Source organism: Botryllus schlosseri, chromosome 12 (assembly GCF_051294905.1).
Source record: "Botryllus schlosseri isolate E-star chromosome 12, Bs_hap1, whole genome shotgun sequence".
NCBI lineage: Eukaryota > Metazoa > Chordata > Ascidiacea > Stolidobranchia > Styelidae > Botryllus > Botryllus schlosseri.
This window is the reverse complement of record NC_137247.1, coordinates 11,560,714-11,584,960: the sequence shown is the minus strand read 5'-3', so window position 1 is coordinate 11,584,960 and position 24,247 is coordinate 11,560,714. Positions and strand designations below refer to the sequence as shown.

At 40.2% G+C, this 24,247-nt stretch overlaps 3 protein-coding genes and 1 pseudogene across 3 annotated transcripts in view; 1 reads left to right on the top strand and 3 right to left on the bottom strand.

The window, feature by feature from the left end:
- Positions 1-6,428, bottom strand: part of LOC145451895 (thyroid peroxidase-like) — a 30,842-nt gene extending 24,414 nt beyond the window's left edge. The window contains exons 1-3 of the mRNA XM_080330116.1: positions 6,228-6,428; positions 6,064-6,167; positions 4,992-5,128 (exon numbers count right to left, since the gene is read on the bottom strand). Coding sequence (XP_080186242.1) covers positions 4,992-5,128; positions 6,064-6,167; positions 6,228-6,300 — 314 coding nt within the window. The 5' untranslated portion in view covers positions 6,301-6,428. The remainder of the gene's footprint in view (positions 1-4,991; positions 5,129-6,063; positions 6,168-6,227) is intronic.
- LOC145452676 (uncharacterized) lies at positions 282-2,186 on the bottom strand (the record flags this gene model as incomplete). The annotated part of the gene is made up of 2 exons (XM_080330846.1): positions 282-404; positions 2,020-2,186. Coding segments are annotated over 2 exons (276 nt in total), but the record flags the coding sequence as incomplete, so codon positions are not given.
- Positions 6,429-9,691: 3,263 nt separating the features above from the next.
- On the top strand, positions 9,692-10,399 carry LOC145451913 (sperm axonemal maintenance protein CFAP97D1 pseudogene; annotated as a pseudogene).
- A 3,765-nt stretch (positions 10,400-14,164) lies between these two features.
- LOC145451907 (uncharacterized) lies at positions 14,165-24,047 on the bottom strand. The gene is made up of 7 exons (XM_080330131.1): positions 23,670-24,047; positions 21,420-21,608; positions 19,722-19,958; positions 18,983-19,075; positions 18,283-18,354; positions 16,666-16,807; positions 14,165-15,798 (listed from the first exon to the last, which is right to left on the bottom strand). The coding sequence occupies exons 1-7, from the start codon at positions 23,734-23,736 to the stop codon at positions 14,955-14,957; spliced, it is 1,644 nt and encodes a 547-aa protein (XP_080186257.1). The 5' UTR covers positions 23,737-24,047; the 3' UTR covers positions 14,165-14,954.
- Positions 24,048-24,247: the final 200 nt, after the last annotated feature.

Here is a 24,247-nt window from a genome sequence, read left to right as displayed (position 1 = left end):
CTGGTTTGTCAGTAAATTTACTCCCTATTGTAAAACTAAAAACTGCTTCTAGACAGTCAATGAAATTACGGCTAATAACAGTAGGATTAATACTGTTTGCTAGTAAATTTACTGCTAATTTGTAAAGCTAAATACGACTCTTTGGCGCACTTCGGAATCACGACACAATCACAGTAATAGTATGCCCGATTTGCTGGTAAATCCACATACAATTTCCTCGACTCCTAGACCGGGTCATAAACCAACACACTAATCATCAATTAATGATGTAGCGTCGAAGCATTTATTGATGTATTCATGGAGCTTTTTTCAGCAACTTTGCAAACTTTATCACTTTAGGGTGAACGTCAGTTTTTCTTCTTTTAGATGTCTTTGAGCCCTGCTCTGCGATCCCAGCAAAGTACCTATAAATGAAATAGGCTAGATATTACTAACAGGCACAAAGAATCAAAACGATTGCCAGCTGATAGTAATAGTGTATTCTAGTACAATTAATGTCAGGGGTGGCCAACCTTTTCAGCCGAAGGGCCGCATAAGATTTTCAAACCATTGCGCAGGCCACTTCAATATTGATAACCTTTTAGTAGTCGTCCAATTAAGAGCGAACCGGATTGGGTAACGGCAAAAACGAGACTTATATTACAGCTCATCAAAATCGATAACAATTATGTTATTAAAATCCAGAATACATAGCCGCGCCAAGCGCAAAAATTATTCAAAGTTAATGAATGAATTCGGTCAATAATGATGGCACTTGAAATATTGTGGGTCGCCTCTGTATAGAGCTAGCCAGGGCTGGCCAACCTTTTCGGCCAAAGGGCCACATTCGATTGACGAAATTATACGCGGGCCACAATCCGCGCGAAGAATTTCTGAAGTTCATAGGTCAATAATATTGTCACCTAACTATATTGCGGGCCTGCTGTATTTCGCTGGGCTAAGTTTGCGAGGACTGGGCTATTCGGCGCATGGACATATCGATAACGAAAGCTGTGACCAACATGCGTCAATCATTTCGTGCCTAGGTTTCACGGTGGACGGTCTTACTGCGAGCGCAAACACAAGGTCGCATATGTTGAACGACACTTTGTCTTGTAATCGCGAATATAGTTAGACTCAATCTGATACATTAGGTGTTCTTCCATTTTCACAAAAGGGCAACAATATTAAAAACAAGAAATCGAGTGACAACATTTTGCGCTAAGCTTGTAGAAAATTTTTCCCTTTGATAAGTCTATCGCAAATTATTCTGCTTTATTGTAGTGTAAGAAGATGTATCAATATGTGAATGGCTGATGGATCTGTCAATGCGTTGGAACTGATATTTTAGTCATCACATCTCAAGTATTGCGGCCAGACTAATCAAATTTTTGGTTGGCCTTGCAAGCTCAAAATCTGTGCAATCCATTTTTGATGATATTAGAAATTTCGGAAATTACCTCGCGGGCCACTCAAAACCTTCTCGCGGGCCACGGGTTGGCCGGCCCTGAGCTAGGCTCATTTGGCTTGGCAAGGACTGGGTTATATTCATATTTTAGTCATCAAGATCCTGCATTTCGCAACCAGGCTGATCAATTTTTTGTTTGGCCTCGCAAGTTCACAATACATCACCTGGGTAATTAATTTTTTGAAATTATAACTAACTTCAAGAATTACTTAGCGGGCCCCTCTAAACCTTCTCGCGGGCCACGGTTTGGTCATCCCTGATTTACGTAGACCAGGGTTGGCTAATTTAGAAAATTACACCGTGGGTCACTCTCACGGGCCCGTGATTTGGAAACTGTGAAGCACTTCTACACAAGTACTCTAGTGGTTATGGGATGCATCAATTATGTAATTGATTACTTCTACTCAAGTAGCATCAGAGACTGCTTGGGACAAGAATTAAAGATAGAAGCATATAAAGGTAGGCATAGTCGAGATCAGAACGTGTTTCGGGGAGTCCAGGTGCATAATTAGTATCAATTAAATTTAGTATAATCTGTTTCAATTGTGGTCTCACTCTCACTCATAGCTCACCTTTGCACGAACTCCAATGCAGCTGTTGCTTCTTCTGGGTACTCCATATTGAAGACATAGAAGCAGGCGAAGAAATAAGCAACTGCAGAGTAGAAGGATTCCGTCGATTTTTCGGCGGTTATCAGAAACTTGTCTGTACAGTGGACGGTCGAGCCAAAAAATGCACGGGTATTGTAGTCAGATTAGCATCTTAATAAATCATATCAATTTAGAGGTGGTTGTGGTAAACCAGTGTTGGGATGACTCCAGTCAAGACTTGATTCGAGTCATCTTTTTGTAAAACTTGACTTGACTCGAGTCAATTTGTTAAAACGACTTGACTTGACGTATCAGGAATGTGGATTGACTCGTGACTCGGATCAAAATTCAGGAGTCAATTCCAAGTGATAAAGTTATCGGTGTCGATGAAAATAAATGAATCTTGCATATGTCCGGATTGTTCGCGCAACGCTGGTGTAACCAGTGACAGCTACCAATCATTTCATTATGGTGTGTTTTACAGAGCCGCCATTGTTCTCTCGCAAATAAATTGACCACAAACGAAGTGTTCGAAGTTTACAGTTTACTTTGTGGTAAACAAGTAGTAAATTAATTTATTAGCAAAATATCTGTCTCTGTTCGTACCTTGGCCATTAACCAAACATATTGTTTTATTGAAAATGAATTCGACTATCGTTTATATACTCCTCAACTATTGGCGCCGACTTGAATTGTGTCATATTAGTTAGTATTAATTGGTAATGTGACTTGACTCGCGACTTGACTTGAATCGACTCGAATCACCTCCAAATTGTGATTTTTATTAGATACATTCCCGCTAACTTTCCACGCTAATTCCTAAAATTATATAGCGCATGCTGACATGAATTGGTGTAATCATAAGCATAAAATGTCACTTCCAAAACTATTGCATTGCAATCTAAACAATAACTTACCGATTGCGACCAAGAACGGATGATTTGGAGCCTCCTCCACAAAGTCTCCTTTAACACTTTCCTGAAAACAGATATGGATTGGATTATTAAGACACACCTTCATTGACATCATTTGGACTTGTTTGATTGTTGGAGTCATCTATCAAATAATGGTAAATGGCAACAAATGACTGCAATGATTCGACTACTCGAATCTGAATCAATTATTATTGTAATTATTTGAGTTGAGTAAGAGACATTTTTTCGTGTACTGAAACTATACGCGTCTCTCCACTGAAAAGTGAAAGGTAATTTATTAACGAGAATTATAAACTAACAACTATGAATAAAAGAAGGCTTTTTGCTTACCATTCGCCTGAATATTTGCGAGATTGGCTCATCAAAGTATGAACATAGTAACTAGAGCATGCCAATAGAAGCCGTGTATGATTGCGATTGAAGCATTTTGCATATTGTCGAAATTCTTTCCATTGTGGTGACAACCCTCACTGACTTCACCTTTTTCAACGCCCTGAAGAGAGAACGGGTTCCTTTTATAAAAGATAACAGTAAGATAGCTGTCTGCAAACATTCACAACTCAATATTGAAATAAAACGAATTTTGAGCTTTTGTCTGCGACAGGCAATATAATAACGACCGAGTCTGGGGAGTCATGTAGTGACATAGCATTATCTATATCAAAATATAAGGATAGCTATACTTACGTTTGGATGAGGCACCATAGCTACTGTCCATCATGCGAATGATGTGTTCCTTTCCATCAACCCTACCAGTATGCTTGGAATAATGTGCAAGCATATACTGATCTTCCTTATTCTATGAAAGAAACCCTTCTGTCACACCCGCAACTGTTTGCCGAGAACAACCGCTGTATCCCGTCTGGTAATTCTTAACCTCAATCTTCCTCGCTAATCCCCTGGGATATCGAAAATCGAACAAAAGAACTATCGCTGGCTTCCCGCCTGATGAAAGTCACTCAACTATGACAATTGCGAGTTGAGTGACTTTGCGCCTGATTAGCTCCTGTTATTAAATATAAAGATGACTATAACCCTTAAAGTCGATGTATCACCATACAATCTATTCTTAAGCCTACTTGGTGTTAGAACGGCTGGCCTACTGAAATTATGTCAACATGAACCTATTGATTGTTGCGATATTGAATTCCTATACCTATAAATGCATATTTTCAAAATGCTGATTGTCAGCAACGACGTGCTAAAATCGTACTAGCAAAATCGTAATACTCTACGCGTTTATGTAACCATATTGTATATGGAATTACAATTTTATCAAAATCTTTCTTTCTTGGCCACAGGAAATGCCCACCCATACGTGTAACAAATGAAATAATTTACGGATTGATTCGGTGAATCGAATTACGATCTCATGTCCGTAAATGAATACGGCGGAAATAACAGTAAATTTCATTACGACCATGCATGTAAACTCGTTACTGCTCAAAAGGTGTAAATTTACAGATTGATTCGGTGAATCGAATTACGATCTCGTGTCCGTAATTGACTACGGCTTAAATAACAGTAAATTTCGTTACGACCACGTATGTAAACTCGTTTACTGCTCAAAAAGGTGTAAATTTACGGATTTTTCTAACAGTGTATGTTCCACGCTAAATTCGTAATATAGATTATATTAGGCATAGAAATGGCGAAAATCGAGCCCACGTAATTGTATCAAATCCACCAAATGCCACCGCTGTAACACAAGCAGTCAGTGCGGGATCTAATCAAGTTTACATTTGTGTCATCAATAAATGAGAAAAAAATGAGAAATCGGCCTGTTAAAATTGCCGAGAAAAATAAAATTATCCCAACGGTCAAGTACACTTACCCCCGCATTTACATCGCAATACATTGTGACCGAACAAGATAAACAGTAAACACGTCATAATCACCTAGCTCTGGCACGATACCCGTATGCGATATTGCAATAAGTAAAAAAAAAAGAACATATACAACATTCGATAGGTATGGGAATAGTCCAAGGCGTACGATTATTTCATAAAATTCCCATACCGTTTGTGATTTAACTTTTTGTGAAAAGTGCTCACGGCTGTTTCAAATATGTCTCCGGCTCTGGCCATGATCATAGTTTCTTCCGTCGGTGGCCGCTTAAAATATTGCAAAAGGTCCATCGGACTCGACCATATATCCTGAAATACAAACATGGAACAATCGCTTGTAATATGTTCGCTCTCGCTCCCTAAATAACCGTACTGCTGGTCTCGGACCCCCCAATAAATTTAAATGAAGGCTTAAAGTACATGCGTCTAATGTGGATATATATTGATACCTTAACATTTAGGCTAGAATGTGAAATTCGGTATGTATGTGTCAACAATAAGTTCCATAAGCCGACAAATAGCGGAAAATATGTCTTGACTAAATTGTGAAACAATGAATCTTGATTGATTTTCACAGGTGATGACATTGACATCCTGTGCTTGCAGGCTCTGAATCGCGAGGTCTCTTGCGACGTGCTGCTTTCGGCGGAAAACGAAATCAAAGCTGCTATTTAGTTCTCGACATTACTGTGATTTTGTGAATGTTCACTGCGCATTTCAACACCCCGGAACTGATCTAAATATATTCGATGTAGAAATCTAATCAGCGTCAAGGAGGTGCTGATGTGCTCTACCTGCCAAGACGATGTTAATTCCGTTCGTTGTGCAGCCACGCAGAGTTTGCATCAAGTTATTTATATGACCCTGATGTAATACAGATTTCAAAACCTTGTTCTAATCCAAATGTCATCCATCCGAATGATGTTATAGGACTAACACACTGCTTCGAAATATCACCGAGATCCAAAATTTATGTATAGGACTTAATGTATCAGCTGAGGTATTGTTCAACTTCATGTGTTTAAGTAGCATATATTATACAGAGTCAAAAGTACTTATACAGCAATATCACAAGTTAGCTCAAGATATTATCGAAGGTAGGTTTGTCAATAGTATGAAATGAAAAGAGAAGCGGGGAACACTGTACCTTAAAACGTCATATATTCCATTAGCAGTACATGCTGACAGATTGCATAAATATATTGATAAATCTAACACGAATCATGATTTCACCACAATCTTACATCTTTCGTGTATCGAATCTCCGTTCTACGAATCGCTCTATTAACGTTTTCCTTCGCCTGCTGCATGCATTCTCTGGCAAGAGTATCTTCTCGTCCGTCTGCGTCTAATAAAGAAGTCTGTTAGCAGAAAAATGTGGCATGCAAATCGTACAGTTGTTGCTTACCGACATCTTTCAGCGCTATGCTCACACATATACACACAAATATCGCGGTAACGTGCGGGATGTTCCGTCTCATCCTCTCATATGTAGATTATATATTCAGATGATTACTGGTCGCACTTGATACCTGTGTATATGATCTATGGAGTGTAAGTAGCGGTTTATAGAGAGTGCTATACAGAACATTGAAAATGTTATACCAGACTCTAAAATGATATTCGAATGAAGCCTAGCCTGTCGTATGGCTGCCATTTATACTGCAGAGTATGCAGATGCCTACTACTCCTGAATCTGTATCTTTATGAGTATAATAGAAAAGAACCAGCTCTGTATATTAACGTAGGATTTACGGCACACTTCAGATATCTCTGTCATGTATTGAAATTTCACCAAGTTACATCGCAATTGTTCGCACCGATCATGCAGTCTTGAAATTCATACAACAGCCGAATTTTAACTTATCAAGTCACGTTGAGCGCTATATAAAGAGAATGGGGTGAGACAAAGGCACTATGGATTTAAAGCAAATGTATAGAGGAGTGTCAAGCGCGCGTGCCGGAAATACCGCTAAAACATGTGCTACTGTATAGCGTGAATTCGTTTGAGGTCGATATGTGTATGAAAATGATAATATTTACATCTATGACATGTCTGTCAGGCAGCTTCGAAGTGTCGCAAACTAGCGCTGTAAACAACATGAACTTCGCAGGTTACCGGGTTCATATACCTAACGTTGTTTTACGCATTACAAAACAGGAATATGAAATTTACTGAATTTACCAATTTACAGGTTTTCATTTGTGATGACTCGGAATGGGCAGAATCGATTACCTGGGTCAGCTGGGTGATACCATTTTAAATGGAGTACAGTATTGGTCTCCGAGTCGATTCGTGTATTCGTGTATCACTCATTGGTCCTTATGACGCCATAACATTGGATGATTTGGACAGTTGAAATATGTATCTTTTAGGTAGGCAACCATAATAAAAATAATGCCAGGTATACAACACTTCAAAGTGGCAAGAAAGTGTCAAAACTGTAATATTCGTTGACAGTATATTACACATAGAGACAAGCGTAGCATTTCAGTGCTCGAAAAAATCGCTTCTCACTGTACTCGACTGAAATCATCGTATTGTACTCAAATTGATTTTCCCAACCCTAGTGGTGACTGATAAGTGTGTGCTATGGGTCTAACCACATCTGTAACTCGCGAAATGCTTATCAAATTTTCGAAGTAGCCGAAGTTCTATAATGGGTTCACGTGACGCGATGAAGAAGATACGGAAATATTCTCGCGAGCACATTGCATAATCACACAGTTATTTGTAAACAATTGCTGACCTGGAATCCGGGCTATCAACTGTGATGTTTTCGATTTTTAAATAGTATATTAGTGTTTCCCCCCTTCAAACATACCATACCTATACAGATGAACGAGGCGTAAATGAGCAACACGAATCTGCGTACATAACTTTGTTGCCACATTATATAGCAGCGACAATAGGACAGGTGTATATGTGCGTGTCAGTTATTTGAATATTTAATCAAGCAAATACGAATAACATATCTCCATCGCTGCTGGTGTAGGCTACGCTATAAACGGAGCAGGTACTTTCAATCCAATAAGGAAGAGGTTGTACCTTGTACGTACAACTCCAATTTTATTAAATGGTCATGGCCAGCATTGTTGAGCACGGCATGTATCGTTCGGGCGTCCTACTTAATTTCTCCAATTCGGTAATATTGTGTGTACGGGTCATGAACTGATACAACTACAAGCATGTGACATGTTTTACACTGCATTAACCGACTTTGAATGTTGCTTTACATGTGGATTTTGCAATTTGTGCATGACATGCAGACATGAACGAGTAGACATAGTAGAAGTAGACATGGGCATGTTCTTTTTCACAAATCATGACATCGTTAACAACATGACGTATATTCTGCGTACCGCTGGAGTTGCTGTGAGTACATTCTCTGCCTTCGTCGTTGTGACGAAGTGCAACATAAACAACATCGCGGTGCTTTTCTCCCCTTAAATCTGACATTTTATTTCATTTCAAAGACGTGTAGTCTACTACAAACAGCAAGCATTGCTCCCAACGGCCAACTTATCTCGCAATAGAATGAAGTCGTAAGTATTGGAAATGAAATCACGGCTTTCAAGGCGGTTTGACACTCGGCGTTGAATTGTTTTATGAATATTTTATGCTCGTCTCGTAACATCATCGAATACATCGTCTTCCTTGCCTCGATACAATGTTCATCGCTCATCATATCGCTCCCAAGTCTCAAACACGGGCTAATTCTATTTTTGAGCAATAATTAATTCTAGAATCGTGAGGGTGGTCAAACGTCATCCATAAGAAATTCAAATAATATATATTCAAAGTAAGTTGCTGAGATGCGTACGATGCAAGCCTGTGTTCAGTAGGGCTGGGCAAAATCGAGTACCTGAGTGATTCGATTCTGAATCACGCATTCTGCTTCGAGTCGAGTCGAGTATTCGAGTATCACTCATTATGACGTCATAACAGAATGTAGTATATTAAAGCTAAAATATGTACCTTTTATGCCACCACAAAGGATAAAATGCCTGTTATCCGTCACAATAAAGATACTTTGGTATTTTTTTCGACCATACCGATTTTATTGCACTTCTTGACAATGTTGAGGGATGATCACGACTTCGAAAATATGCTTTTCCAGTAACGTTCGTAGCTTTGTACTATGTCTCGTATGCTGCGACACGGCCAATCAAGGTTTCAAGGCTTCCTCGGTGAAGAATAGTATGAAAACTATAATTCTCGTTGGTACTTTAACTTTCAGCTGCGAGAAGCGCATAATTTCAGTACTCGAAAAAATCATATTTTCCTACTCGACTCGAATCATGGAAATTAATACTCGATTCAGATTCGAGTACTCGAATCATTGTGCCCAGCCCTAGTGTTCAGTTACGCGATGAGCGGATTTAGCACAATTGGTGATATCAATGTTGTACTTTTACCTATCGCTATGATTCGTGACAGTATACCGTTGAAAATTCCAACGTGAGTCTATTGTAACGCTGCTAGTAATCCTAAATCATTAACTGGAACGGAAGGGGATTAAATGGGCTATGCTTTGGGAAATCCCGCAGTAGAGTTACTCCATACGTATAGATATGCATTTTTCACCCGCAGATTCATTCAACAAAGAGGTAATTGAATCAGTGTATAAGTAAACAATAAAACATCCTGAAAGTGTAGCACGTTTAATGGTGATGTATTTTTTGCTTCTTCCCGACAAAAACTTCAAGCGTGGTATAAATTGAAAATTCGCACACAACAACCACTAACAATGTGACCAGCGAAAGAGAAATCGAGAATTTGCCATTACTAACGTCTTCATTGAATCATTGTTAAATCAATCTGGTGTGACGTAATAATGCCAGTATCATCTTATTTTGTAAGTATTGTGGAAATTTGAAAAACAATCCCCGTATTGCGATAAAGTTCAGGAAGATGCATAGGTATTATCAGCCCGTTACCCCGGCGAATAACAAATGGTTAAAACGAAAATGGGACCAGAAGCTGTTTGACAAACACAGGCAGAACGTGATGTTCGCGAAGCCAGTGATTGACAACAGGCCGCCGTCTACTTTTATGCACTTGTACCTAAAGTTGAAGAAGCTTAAAGTAGAGGAAGAAAGACTAGCTAGCATAGAAAGAGACAACCGTATACTGATGGAGAAAATCAGCTACACGATGAGAACGCAAGGCCGCGTAGACATGGAGAACGAGTACCAGCCGAAAAGCTTGAACACAACCAGGCGGCAGAGAGAGCTGCTGCGTGTTACCCATGAAAACCAAGCCATTTTGAAGCGTCTCTCGACGAAAGAGCCTCACTACAGGCACGCGGAGTGGGAAGACGATTGGCAACGGCAGCAACGGCACATGCGTCACATGTCGAAATACCCGCACCACTGGCGCTCCACGAAATCGTCGTTGCGAAGGTGCTCCTCGCAGCCCCAAAGCAACACCGACTCGACGGGTAAATTGAATTTTCCGAAATTGGACGCGTATCGGAGAAGCAGCTTAAGTTCAGCACCATAGAAATCCCGCTAGCGGCGTCTTATACGGTGTCGATCCCCTGACTTGGATAGCGCTAATAAAATTGTTCGCATGAACACTCAGTCTTTTACTGAGCGCCACCTACGGCAAATCGCCAAAATGCTATCTTACCAGATAATAATAGGCCAGTTGGACAGATCATAAGGCAGGGCCATAGCTTGACCGTATGCGGTGAAGCACCATTGCTAGATATGCCCGAGAAGTTGAAACATACGATTCGCATGGCCGCTAACTCGACGGTATACCGAAGCAAACAACGTTTTTTCATGGGTGGCTGGCGAGAAATGGAAATGGTGCGCTCAACTGGGTTTACATCAAGGCCCTATAATAAGGCGGTTTCGATACTATCTGCTAGCATGCTGTTTTGAAGTTTAGGTTGAAACTAGGTAGCGATTTGTAGATATACGTCAATACCTAGCTTCGAAAGCATGATTCTCCACGGTCGCCGGTCGCTGCCTGTTGTCTACACAGTATAATATTGGTAGCCTACTCTGCCGATCAAATGTATTTCACCCCCTAACGGCTTGGAGCGGGCCTAACCGCAATTTCTACTCCTGACGAACCAAGTACCAACTAAATGTTCTGCTTCTAGATCAAATCATACTATAATGAAATTATCATGGTCGTCGGATATGGTTAATGCCCTTTTCCAATTCGTATCGAGCACGGTCACTTAATCCTTTGGTGAAATAAGTATAATATTCTTTGCATTATTCAAAGTATGAAGCGTGAACAATATATGCACGACTATTTTCCTTATGATATCCCATTATTCGTTGAATACATACATAGTTGCCTGCATGATTCTCACTCAGTCACACTCGGCTGCTCTGACCAATAAGTTACATGCATTGTTTTATCCTGATGATGGAGCAAGCGACTTAATAATGTAGCCCCAGATAAAGCGTTGTGAAATAATCATCAAACGAGAGTGTAATTAGATATGATCGATCCGACAGTGTCTCATCTTCCGTGAATAAATCAAGAGTTGATGTGATGTTTTCAATTGGTCACTTACTGCATCTAGCACAACGCATAAGCGCAGCAGAAGTCTGGCGGTATGTCAAGCGCGCTATTCGTGGGCATTAGTCAGACCCAGCGCCTTATATCGAAGCTGTCAGTATACATATCAGTAATATCACTACATCTACATCAAAATTGTGGTTTATGTATACGCCTCATACGCCGCCGACCGAGAGTGTAGCCTACTTCTTATTTTTCTGTAAGTCTTTAGAATTAACGTTGGTGAAGTTTTCCATTTGCATGACAAACAGAGGAGGCTATACCTGAAGTATCCTCATAATTATTCGGTAACGCATCATTGTAAAGCAAACTATTAGCGGTTTCCTTGCGAATCCTAATTACATTCTGGCTGCACCTACCCGTATGCTACCCTGAATCGGTTATGATCTTCGACGCCCTATTTTCGATTGGTATTATTGCCCGCATTCGTTAAAAAGCTAAGTCTAAAGTTGCAATTTCGATGCCAGGCTCGGACTAAAACTAAGATAACGGGGAAATCGGGAGAAAACAAGGTATTATCCCTTGAAGCCCATTAGTGTTGACGATAGCTGTAAGAAATTGACTTCCTCGTTATTCAAATAGTCGGGTAATACGATGAAGTGAGTGCAACTTATGAAATTGAAATTGACTGGTGAGAAACTTATGGAAAACTTATGAAATTGATACTATCGGCGACTGCGTTTCGCGAGGCTGTGTGTTTCGCGTCAAAACACGAACAGCATTGACAACGAAGTTGGCAATTAGAAAATTTCCATTTTTTTCAAATATGATTAGAATTAGAATTATAGCTACGCAGTATTTTTTATTAAATATAAATTAGATTAGAATTGGAATCACTGAATTCGCCAAAACTTGGAAATTGAAATATATTCCGAATCAGAAAGAAATACAACAAACAACAAGCATCAAGTTCAGTTCATATGAAACGGGCCGTGGCCACCTCGGGCTTGATAACAAAATACCAATTCCTATCATCTAATTGTACTCTGCATCGTATCTCACATGCTACGCTGCCACCGTAGTCTATGTCCTAACACGACCCTTCTGCGAAGAATATAGTTAGATGCAGTTCTACTCCAGAACCACATGAAGAGTTTGGCCTTAAAAAGGACGGACCGGTCAATATAAGATTGGCTTCCCTTTTACGAAGTCGTAGGTATATTGCCACCAACATCGAGAGCGTCATACATCCCTAAAATAACACGGAGGCGATGTTTCGTAGTGGAGATAAAGAAAATACAATATGTGGAGAACGACACGGCATGTTGAACTTTCAGAAATTTCAGAAATCAGAAATTTCGAATATGGCAAAGTGTCCGAACCGTTAATCAGGTTATTGGGTTTACTTTAAAATCATGCAATCATGGACACCCAAGATTTGTCATGGTTTGTGTAAGAAATGTGTTTGTCGGGCTTTTAGCTAAGCATACTCTATTTTAAGGCCGCGGTTTAGACATGCTGTTGACCCTTCCCACATTCGCGTCCAGCTCTAAAACATCACTGCAGTGATAAGTGCGTACGGAAAAACGGACTTCAAAGACCGGCAAATAGTGGCGCTGTACCAACAGAAAAGATATGATTTTATCAAATAAAATATTCAGCGAAGTAGGCTAGCTATGCAAGTTAGGTTAGCGTGGCTTTTATTAGTCGCAAGCGTTAGTGAATGAAGATTACCGGTAGTCGGCATCGAGTATGTTGTTATTACTAATGCAATTGAGTGAAATTTACCATCAGTCTGATATGATTTTACTCCCATATCGAACGATTTGTGTAAACAATTGTCTTAATGGTAGGCCAACTGTCCGCCTTCTTATCGCCATATTTACACCATATTTCACTGAATTATGGTCGACATGGCCTTTGTATTGGAGCTATCTGATATTTTGTGTTCGACATACGATATAGTAAACGCCAGTAACGCGTGGGAATAATTATAGTCGCATCACAAGACAACGTGACCTCGAGATACTTCGTATCATTATAAAATATCTCGGTCATGCCCGGAGTTCCCTACATCAGGGCTCCCCGACGAACATTTTGCTTGTGATTCCTTTTGGTTTCCAAAGGTTTTCCGAGACTCGTCACGGTTAATATGATAAACAGCGCCGAATACAAAATATTTCAAAGACTAGTTTCGACAACTCTTTGCATTGTATCGCAATTTTTGTGTTATGTTGAACTGATAAAACCGAACTGAGGGTTCCATCCAATACTCAAAAGACTTTTTGCAATGAGAATCATATTGCGAAGATGTCGTTTCTACTTGGCAAACTCAAGGATATACCATCACTATCCCAAACATTATACTGCAATAAACAAACCATTCTACTTGTAATTGAGTAGTATTAAGTGGCACGGTAGCCTATTACTTGTAATTCTACTTGAGAAGTAGTGCTGACTACTTGGACCACGTCTGTAAGTAAATGGCGAGCTGCATAGATATGAGTCGCAGCAAGTTACCACTCTACTATTTCCAACGATTCGCTGATTTTGTGTAATGGTGGTCACGATGGAACCAGAGTAGAAATTCGAGGTAGGTTCCACTTCCGAAGACGTCGAGACTGGATACCACGAAATTGACCCATAGTTGCGACTGTGATTTTAAATTAGACGCTTTGGTACTGAGTCGTAATTTGCTGCCCCGAATGCGTGACTCTACAGCACCATCCTCTCGTGTTGCATAGAGGGTTTATTTCCGGAGGATATTGCTTTTATTGTTACATATATGACAAATTATCACGCATCCCTCTGTCCTATCCCATTCTATGCGATGTAGACCTACACACGACATACACACAGACAGACAGGCAGATTATATTCGTTCAAAGAAAATTTGCAATACTACTTGAAAACAGACCAAATCAGCTGTAGTTCTAACAGAGTTTTTGGTGCATAGGCGTAACTACCGTGAATATCTACTATGTAGTCCAGGGGTCCTTAACTTTATTTTAGCCCAGACCCCTACATTCTTTTGAATGCATGCATTGGGGACTGGGGTATATTTTGAACTGCACATTGCGCACAACCAGGGTTCAATTCTGAGTAGACTATAACATTGGGATTTGAGGAGTTGATGAGTTGGATGTCTTCGCATCGTCCGTGTGGTCATTGCGGCTAGTGGGAAGCATTGGAAATGAGAAAAATGTGGGCACATTAGGACAATGAAGTTAGTTTTATAATTTATAGTTGTAGTTTCAACAATTGCCTTTCGCGGACCCTTTAAAACTAGTCTGCAGACCCCCAGGGACTATGATATATTCACAATATCAAGGTGGTTGTCGATAATAAGTAGGCGTATATACGATCGACAAAATCGATTACATGATCTAAAATATTGGTGTCAATAAGTTGTCGAAGTTAAATGCAATGTTCTTCCGCTATGAAATATGGAGCTCAGTGTCCTACGCCTTTTTCAAATGCCTATATTAAAAGACGCGCTTTCTGGTTATTATCTGAGACAGTCATACTTGACTTGTGTAACGTCGATGCGATAGAAACAAAAACTGAGGAAATGTAGCTTCAGTAACTTTGCATCCGAAGCGAGACGTATTGTCACATTGGAATTGTTTATTCTGAGGATAAAAACCATTATTTCCGCGTAATTCCGGCCATGTTCATTTGATTTCTGATCTCTGCCATGGAAACGTAGCTGCTTCTTTTATCTTTTCGCGCAGATAGATTTCCACACCCTCCCATTTCCTCGTACGCGTCCCACGGTTGCGTTTCACTATTTTCGTCTATTCGCTGCAGTACGTTCACGTAAGTGTGATCTTTTTGTCGACCACTATTTTCCTTAGTCATAGAAACTACCTTGTCGCTAGACATCGCAAGAGAACAAAATTCTTCATCTGCGTGGCGGTTTTGCGTGTCATTCACAACGAAATAGTCATTGTCGCTCATTTGGTGAAGGTCGGGATGTAATTCCCCACGCTCCATATTATAACGAGAATCGTCATCCTCGTCTTCGATTGATACGGGAGTCATTGGTGGCATGTAATCACCTAACGGCCGACTGTTTAATAGCAGAGCCAGCGATCCCGAGAAACCGGCGGCTTTGTGATCAGATGAGACAGAAGGTACTGGCGCCACGGCATAGGCCAAAGCCTGGTCTTCACCAAGGCCTTGCTTGCTATCAACATAAATATTTGACTCTGAGAACTTCTGTGGGACGCGATCGGGCCAATTTTCGTATCTTCGTGAGGATACAGCGGCAGTGTTCGAAAGGTCTTCGTCGCTGCTGAATGTGGTGAATTTCGGCGTTGTTTCGCATGCGTGTCGCTGCAAAGGCGGGCTGAATATATATCTTCCCGGCAACTGGCTGGAGTCTGGACCTCCTGACTCTGCGAAATATGTCTCTGAAGTTCGGCTTCCGATAGACATGACGCTTATTTCCCGTTGAGACCACGAGACACTTTGTTTCCCTACGCGTTTTCTGAAATCGAACGTGAAATTTTGGCGATTATTAAACGGAGCCTGTTTGGTCTATATCAGGGGTCGCCAACTCGAAACGAGCCGCGGGCCACTTTTTAAATTTCATAGTGGCCGCGGGCCGCAAGAATGCAATATTGAGACAAAAGTGCCATACAGTTTAGCAACCACGTTTTTAAAACTTTACGCCAGTACACCGCTGTGCTCCCTGACATTGGCGACTGTCATAGTTACCACAGAAGAAGCAATACTTGATAAAAGTATTACATATACAACAAGAAATATCATGATAATCAATTTCATTTTATTTTGTACTATAAGCTTCGCGCGACACCAGGCAACGCTTTTCATCGACCAAGCACTATAAGGAATCAATATTGGGGCTGGCGAGACACGCTTTAGCTGAAAGGCTGTCTCTTCCGAAAGCTTGATCTTTCGGGAAAGCCCTAAGCCGTTTTCTAAGCGTCTTGGTCTTGGCAGTGTCTGGTTCACTGAACGTCAAGCCAATATCTCCATTCATATCGGCTGATTCTCCCTCGATAGCATGCTGTTGGCAGCGTCGAAGCCGTTTTAGATAGTGAGGAATAGTGATGTTGGGCTCAGGCGAATAGCTTATTTTTAAACAACAGCAACAACAATATTGTGAAACTGAAATAATTTTCAGCATTTCTAAATGCTTAACTTATCACTCTTCCGAAATCTCAAATCAGAGCGCGGGCCGCAAAATATGACCTCGCCGGCCGCGTGTTGGCGACCCCCGATCTATATCGCTAGGAAATAACCGGTGAGAAGTAGCGCCAAAAATTTCCGCACAATAGTACATATATACGAAAAGCAATTACGAAACTACTTCAAAGCATACAAAACTTACCTCTTGCAGCAACGTTTTAGCACGATCATAATTATGATGAGTATTACACCAGCCACAGAGAGGCCGGCAGCTAGCAGAAGAGACTTCAAATCACAGTCTGGACAATGCACGACCGGCGTCACGTTGTCGACCGTCGTCCGCTCTGCAAAAATACACGCCAGCGTCTGAGAACACAACCACTAGAGTTGCAATTAAAGCAAATGGTTGTTTAAAACACTGTGTTTAAAACATGTTTTAATCATTGTTTCAAACAGAGGGCATTTGAAAAAATGTTTTTTTTCAAGTTATATATAATGATGCCATAATTGTGAAAATATACTTTCCAAAAAACATGATGTATGTGCCTACGGACGAATACCACCCTATAGCAGACGTACACGATGTGGGAAGATTGGAACCCGCGAAATAGTCGGTTCAGCAGCTATAGTACGTAGTTATAGATTATAGATCGTTGGTACAGAATGAATGTTGGATGATGATGACCGCACAAATTGCTGCATGTCGATGTAGTCCTTGTAAAAGATGTTTTTAGTCCGTACATGACGGGGATTGGAAGCCCTTTTCGTCAAAGGGGCTATGTTTACCCCATATTTCCAATTGTCAATGTTAACCCCCTATGACGTCACCCTCGAATATTCGTGACGTCATTGCTTAAAAAAACATGGGCAAGGCGTAAGCAGACCGACTCAGCGCCATTACATTGCATAAGTTGCGACGTTGACACCGTAGTGTCCTATAGAACACTATGTTGACACGAACGTGTCATGTCATCTCGATAATGAAAGTGTGTTGCCATCTCCATACTTTTAACGTTTCAGCTCTGCTACGTCAGGCTACGTTAGCATACACGACTCTTGGTCACGAGGTCCGAGTTACTCATCCACTTATGTGTTTCATCATTTTGCAATACCAAAGGATACGCTACAATGTGGAAATAAGACTGCATGGAGAAATTTAAACGATTCAGTGAATTTTGATAAGCAGATCTGGTCATGTCGGCGCAGAACTGCATCATAATATATTAGAACACAAAGACGGACTGGACGCTTGATAGCCAGCCGATATTCCTTTATAGTTTATAGCCTACCCGTGATCGAGAAACCCGGACAATGCATCGCTGGAAATGTGAACGTGAACTCCTATTTCAGAAGTTTTTGACCGGTGTTCCATGGAACCCGTAGTGTTCCGCGAGCTAGTCTCGGAGGGTTCCGTGGAGATCAAGACACACAATCAACTCATATGATTTGTTATATGCCAGTCATGGTGGTCGCGGGTAGTTAGGCCCGGTCAGTAGTCGAATTGTGACGGCTGTGGTGGTACGTGGTGTGCTGTGGCGTACGCAGGGGAGATCAGGGCTCTAAATTGAAACCCCGTCCACTGAAATGTCAATTCTATCTCCAATATTTATGAGCTCGTCTTCAATTAAGAACTTGGTATCACGCGACTGTGTTCCGCATGTTAGTAAAGGAAAAGATGAATCACTGGCCTATTTCAACTCAAGATGAGATTCAAATGGTGCCAGGATAGAGACCGTCCAGCTCCAGACGAATTGCTGTAATATCTTCAATTTAAAACCTTTGTGGATTTATTACGGTTATTACAAGGTAGGTTTCATACCCATTTCTGCTGGCGGAAGCAAAAACCGATGGTTCACGATGAGATCTGTCTTCTTCTCACCGTAAGATGTCGCTGCAAGAATAGTGCAAAATACTCACAACACACACCGTCACCGTCATGCCTTGTCACAAATCAGTTTTGTGCTACCAGGGAAATTTCGGGGTTATTGCATTTATATAAACTACATTCTACATTACGTGTAGAGCTCTACGTATATGTAGGCTATATATACGTATATATATCATTAATCAGATACATGTACTTGTACAAAGGCGGTACATAACGACGCAGGCTATAGCCTACGTTATATTCGACTATTCAAACGTCGGTTTTCTCTTTGCATAACTAGCCCAACTAGTTTTGTTTTAGGTTTCTACATCACTGTATATATCGATCATATATCCCCGTTCCACTTCTACTTCCGCAGGTTTGGAGACGAAATCCTTTTCAGTGTAAATTTTTGTCAAGTGAAATCCTGACAACCGCGCCCTGAATCATCATCATTACGTAATTAGCCATTTGATGTCATTAACGGAGAATCATGCCATGTAAATTCGAAATATGCTGCGGATGTATTGACAAAGAAAGGCGGGTGTAGCCCACACGAACTATCGCTTTGCTCGCCCAATCTCGGTTACAACGCACATGCTCAATTGCTCACGCGAATAAAGAATCTGTATAAATAAATTGATTGCCTTACTGTACGTTGAAGATTCCCGAGGTGTCACCGGCGTCGAGCCTGTCTTGGATTCGGACTTGGTCGTGGAAGATATTGATGAAGTGGCAGCGTTGCCTGTATTCAGATACATCTTATGTTAATAATCTTGCATAGCAATATTGCGGCTTTGAATGAGTTCTCCATCATAGCATAAGCTAAACATTGATGTAGGCTAGGTGAAGGACAGGAGACGTTTGTGGGTGCGTAAAAGTCAGCTTTGGTAAATGTTGCTAAATACTCCCGAAATGGCTGACTATATTGTCTCGAAAAAGGCAAATGAGTAGTCAACAAATATAAGGATTAATATCTTTTTCACATTTCTTACAACAATACCATCAAGTATATCTTACGAACAATTTCAACAGAAACTCCACAAGTTGACAGACTTACCTTATGTTAATTATATTCTCACTTTCAGGTGTAAACAACGTTCTCCTATACCTAGTGGAGTATCCAGGGCGGTGAAACGTGCCTTTGCCACCTCTAAATATCCTACATGTATTTTCCACAATACATTCGCGACGTCATGGCTTTGATAAAACTGAGCAACTCCCCTAATAATTTCATACATCCTGGCTACTCCAATATGCCTGTAGGCTTATTTCAGGACAATATCGTATTAGAATTGTCGATACGATGCCTTCGCGTCGAACTTGATCATACGGTTTGACTGAGCTTTGAAGTCTTAAAGGTGTCTTCATTTACTAGTAGGCGACATCACCTGCGTTATACGCGTTGCATTCACGCAAGGAGTAACGTATGCGAAATAGCTTCTTCCTAACGGACGAGGCTGCAGTGCTCACGTTGATCCAAAGTTTAGCTACGTTCCGGATCGCACGACATCCCGTACGCCCGACCGTTTCTTTATCCATCGAACAGGCGGTGGTGTAAAGTCTTTGAACCGCGTCGACGTATTGGGTGAGATAGAAACACGAACTGGAGTTGACGACGCCGGCGCCTGTGAATGAACAACTTTATCATCTGGAATATTCTCTAAATTTCACCAACATTCTTCTTTTTTGTCGAATGGGGGAATCCTTATAAACAAAAACGGAAAATCATATCGCGCAACCGGGCATTGTCTAATGCAGTCCAGGAGCTGGGAACCTGCGGGCCTATACACAAATTAGCCGAATGATCGAACATTGTCAAGTTGGGCATTAAGCCTAATACCAGAAGGCCGCGGTGGAAATTAGACTATTAAACCATGTTACGTTCATCGCATTTGTACATTTGTGTGTCTTGACTGGAGTAAATTACAGGACACCCGATTATAATTATAATCAGTGATATTTTGTCAGCCGGCGCTGTTACGAAAAATCATTGACAGAAATGATATTTATGATATCCTGTTCGCTGATTCCATAAAATTAGGTGAGACGTGACGAGGTGTGAAATTTTTTCATTCCAATTTCAGAATACAGGCTGCCAACCATTGGGGCAATATCTTATTAATAGAGCGATTTTTTTACATGTCAAAAAAGTCAAAATTAGGACAAAATTGCAGTGGTAGGTCAAAAAATCAAAAGTTTTTTGCAACCTGCATTTCGTTTGTATTGTAGATTTTGCACTGTCGGTGAAGTTATCGTTTGACATTTTACAGCTTTTAGCCTTACGCCTACCGTTGTAGACGGCCCATTGTCTGCTCATTGTGAATCATAAACATTGAAATGAAACAAATAGGTAGACCTGGTATTATGCTCAACGTACCGCAATATCCTAACTGAAGCAAGACTGCGTGGGCATTGCGTGGTTCTTATATCATGAAGCGCATGACGAAAAATCGTGATGCAGACACCATTATCAGAATGAAGCAACACGGTGTGTCACTAGCAGTGTACTACTGTACGGCTGTACGCACGCACAAATTCAGTGTTGTCAGCCAACAACTGCTGCTATTAACCGTTCTTTCTCCATTCTGGGCAAGCTACTTAGTAAGGACAGACACTTTCTACCCGAGAATGCAGGAAATTATCTTTCGTTGTACTACAACAAATTTTAATTATCTCTACCGCAATACGTGATGTAACTACTGGAATTCTTCATGGGGCCAGATTCGGTTAAAATAAAGTTTTTGCATGTACCAAATTTGTCAGTTTTTGAGTCAAAAAAGTTTTTTCTGGCCAAACTACTTCGTAAGGACAGATAGTTCGAACCGGAAATGAAGATAAGTAGTACACTTGTAACATGATGTGGAAAAACACCTAATTTGCATATGTTAGGTCAAAATTATGTTTTTTAAGAGCAAAAAATGTCAAAAGTTTGATTTTTTAGGTCAAAATCTTCCGTTTTTTAGGTTAAAAAAATCGCCCTACTTATTACCGACGACCACAACTTAAAATTCAAAACGTCAGTATTTGAAGCGACAGTCGCTCTGATTCCGCAAAAGTTTATAACGGCAAAATCGAACGAAGCTCACCGGTCAGTTCGATTCTGTCTCCTCGTGATACATTATATACGTCGATGACTACGTGGACCATCTTCTCGTAATCCCAATATTTACCAGGGTAGCGGTATCGGTGTTCATGTTTGGACAATTTACCGCGGATCTGGATGTCCCCTCCCGATCGGTCCAAGATCTTTTTCTTTCTTCCTGAAGCATTGCCGACTGAAAGAGAACGATTTATCCTGAAGACAAACGCTGAAGTGCTGTCATTAAATTCGTTATCCAGTTTTGATATTCCAATGTATGTTGATAATATTGCGTACACTCAGAACGCGTATTACGTAAATGGGAAGAGCCGATACGAGTGGATCGACTTGAATAAGCTTTTGCAAAATATGATTCTGTTATTTTTTCGCAAATGCATATATTTATTTCCGTGTATTAAGAAAGATTACATTAATCTCGAAATTTTGCTGTCATCATCACCATTACTCACCTATCTTCACCCCACCCCACTTACAGAATTTAAATTTTCGCGTATACATTCTATGTAGCAGAATGGCAACACAGAGAGAGAGAGAGAGAGAGAGAGAGAGAGAGAGAGTCTTCAGAGCCAAACCACCCAGGACAACAGAATTATCACAGTTGATAACTAATAAATAAATAAATAAGGAACGAAAAGAAAAACAACACACAGTATTATGGAACAATTCGAAATACGATGCAAATACAATTTAGCGGTAGCTAGGCATAAGACAATGATAACATTATTTTAAATGTACAAGACTCCGCGAAACGCGTGGTATAGAGAAAGAAATGAAGGTGGAAGAGAACATAAGAAGTACTTGGACGTTAGAGATGCGAAGGAAGCCCAACGTTATCGAGCCATAGCACAATCATATCAAAGAAAATGTGTATGTGTATGTCTATGTTCATTAAGAATCAATTTGTATCTACGAACAAGTTATTGCAGGAAAACTGAACACTGAACAGCCTATATATAATACAAAAAATAATATTAAATTTGTTATGTAAGTCAGTAACCTACTTACCGCCCTATAGCGAATCTAAAAGGCACAATGTTATACACCTATATATCATCCCTGAGATATTTGTCTCCGTCGGATACTCATATATGGATGACAGGGGCTAGAAGATCTAGAAATAGCTGATGGATGATAATTTGGATATTTATTTATGTGCTGGAATATTACTGCTAAAATATCGTATTTGAGTAGGACATCTTTAAACTTAATTTTAGGGGGAAAGGTGAAATGAATCGTATGATAAGGTTATATAGATAGGCAATATGAAACTGTTGCGGCTGTTCAAAATTGACTTTTTTCTTTAGATTATACTCGCTACTTGATAAAATTGTTAGGCTACCCATAAAAGCGCTGCACACCAGTTTTGGCTCAATTCCAACCTATAGCGGCATTGCTATAGGGTTAAATAAATTTGAAACTTTTTTCTCTTATAGCAATGCTTCTATAGGTTGGAATTGCACTAAAATAGGTGTGCAGGGCTCTTCAAAAATGATTTTTTTTTCTCAAATCGTACTGGCTACTTGATAAAATTGTTAGGTTACCTAATTTAAGCCTACACACAAAATTTGGTTTAATTCCAGCCAGTAACCGCTTTGCTACAGGATAAGAAAGTTTCTATTTATTATATAAAAATAAATAATATAAAAATTTGAAAATTTTCTGTTCACCCCATGAAAGTGTTAGGCTGTCTATAGAAACGATGCTCACCAAATTTGGTTCAATTCCAACCAGTGGAAGCGGAGTTATTGCCGTCGAAAAATTTGGATTTGAATAAAATAGTATTTACGGTGACCGATTCTTAGTTTATTTATTATAGTTGTGCTCACCGTAAATACTATTTTATTGAAATCAAAATTTTTCGACGGCAATAACTCCGCTTCCACTGGTTGGAATTGAACCAAATTTGGTGACGATCGTTTCTATAGGCAGCCTAACACTTTCATGGGGTGAACAGAAAATTTTCAAATTTTATATTATTTATTTTCATATAATAAATACAAACTTTCTTCTCCTGTAGCAAAGCGGTGACTGGCTGGAATAGAACCAAATTTTGTATGTAAGCTTAAATTAGGTAACCTAACAATTTTATCAACTAGCCAATACAATTTGAAAAAAGTCATTTTTGAACACCCCTTGTGTTTTCGGCAGTCGCCAAAATTTCCTTCGCTGTCTACATCAACGATGTTAGAATAGTCTTCACATGGGAAGTCGCGTCATGCATCAGAATTTAGAATACCTGATATTATGGCCAATAATAGCAATCCTGTTCTGGAAACGTCGCTATTACTTATGCCGAAGTTCATTTCTTCCGGTATTCCCTTATGTAGCCTACTCACTGGAGATACTGATTCTATAGAGCCACATATAAGACGGCAAAGTTCAAATAACTCTGTGGCATGGTAATCGGGCGAAACAGTATGTGAGTGTCGATAAATATAGTTCCAAGTTATGTGACATAACCTGTAGTACCATATTTATGTCCAGGATTCGTCATAAAGGTTCTTATCACGGCACGCAGAGTTCTTTCAACTGGAAATTGAACGGACGCGTCACGATTGTTCACCTCCCTTCTGTCCGACAGCGCAGATTTCTGCAGACGAAACTGCGCCGTGATATGATATGGACTATTCATCCCTTATGTGTAGACAAAGCAATGAATGTCTCACACGCATCAATCGCTTTGGAGACGGTTTGAAATGTTGAGAGGTATTTTTGATAACCTCGTGACGGGAGTAGTTAGTAGGCCTCTGCTGTATGATAACCAATAGAGTAAATATTAGGGATGTCGGGGACCCAAAAAGGTTCACGAACTTT

Bases quoted from the DNA above. Each gene is read 5' to 3' on its own strand.
- LOC145451907 (XM_080330131.1), bottom strand. From the start codon at position 23,736: ATGAACTTCGGCATAAGTAATAGCGACGTTTCCAGAACAGGATTGCTA. The intron at 18,355-18,982 runs GTAAGGCAATCA...CTATTCTTGCAG, and splicing joins TCGGGAATCTTCAACGTACA to CGACATCTTACGGTGAGAAG. The intron at 15,799-16,665 runs GTAAGTTTTGTA...GTTCGATTTCAG, and splicing joins CTAAAACGTTGCTGCAAGAG to AAAACGCGTAGGGAAACAAA.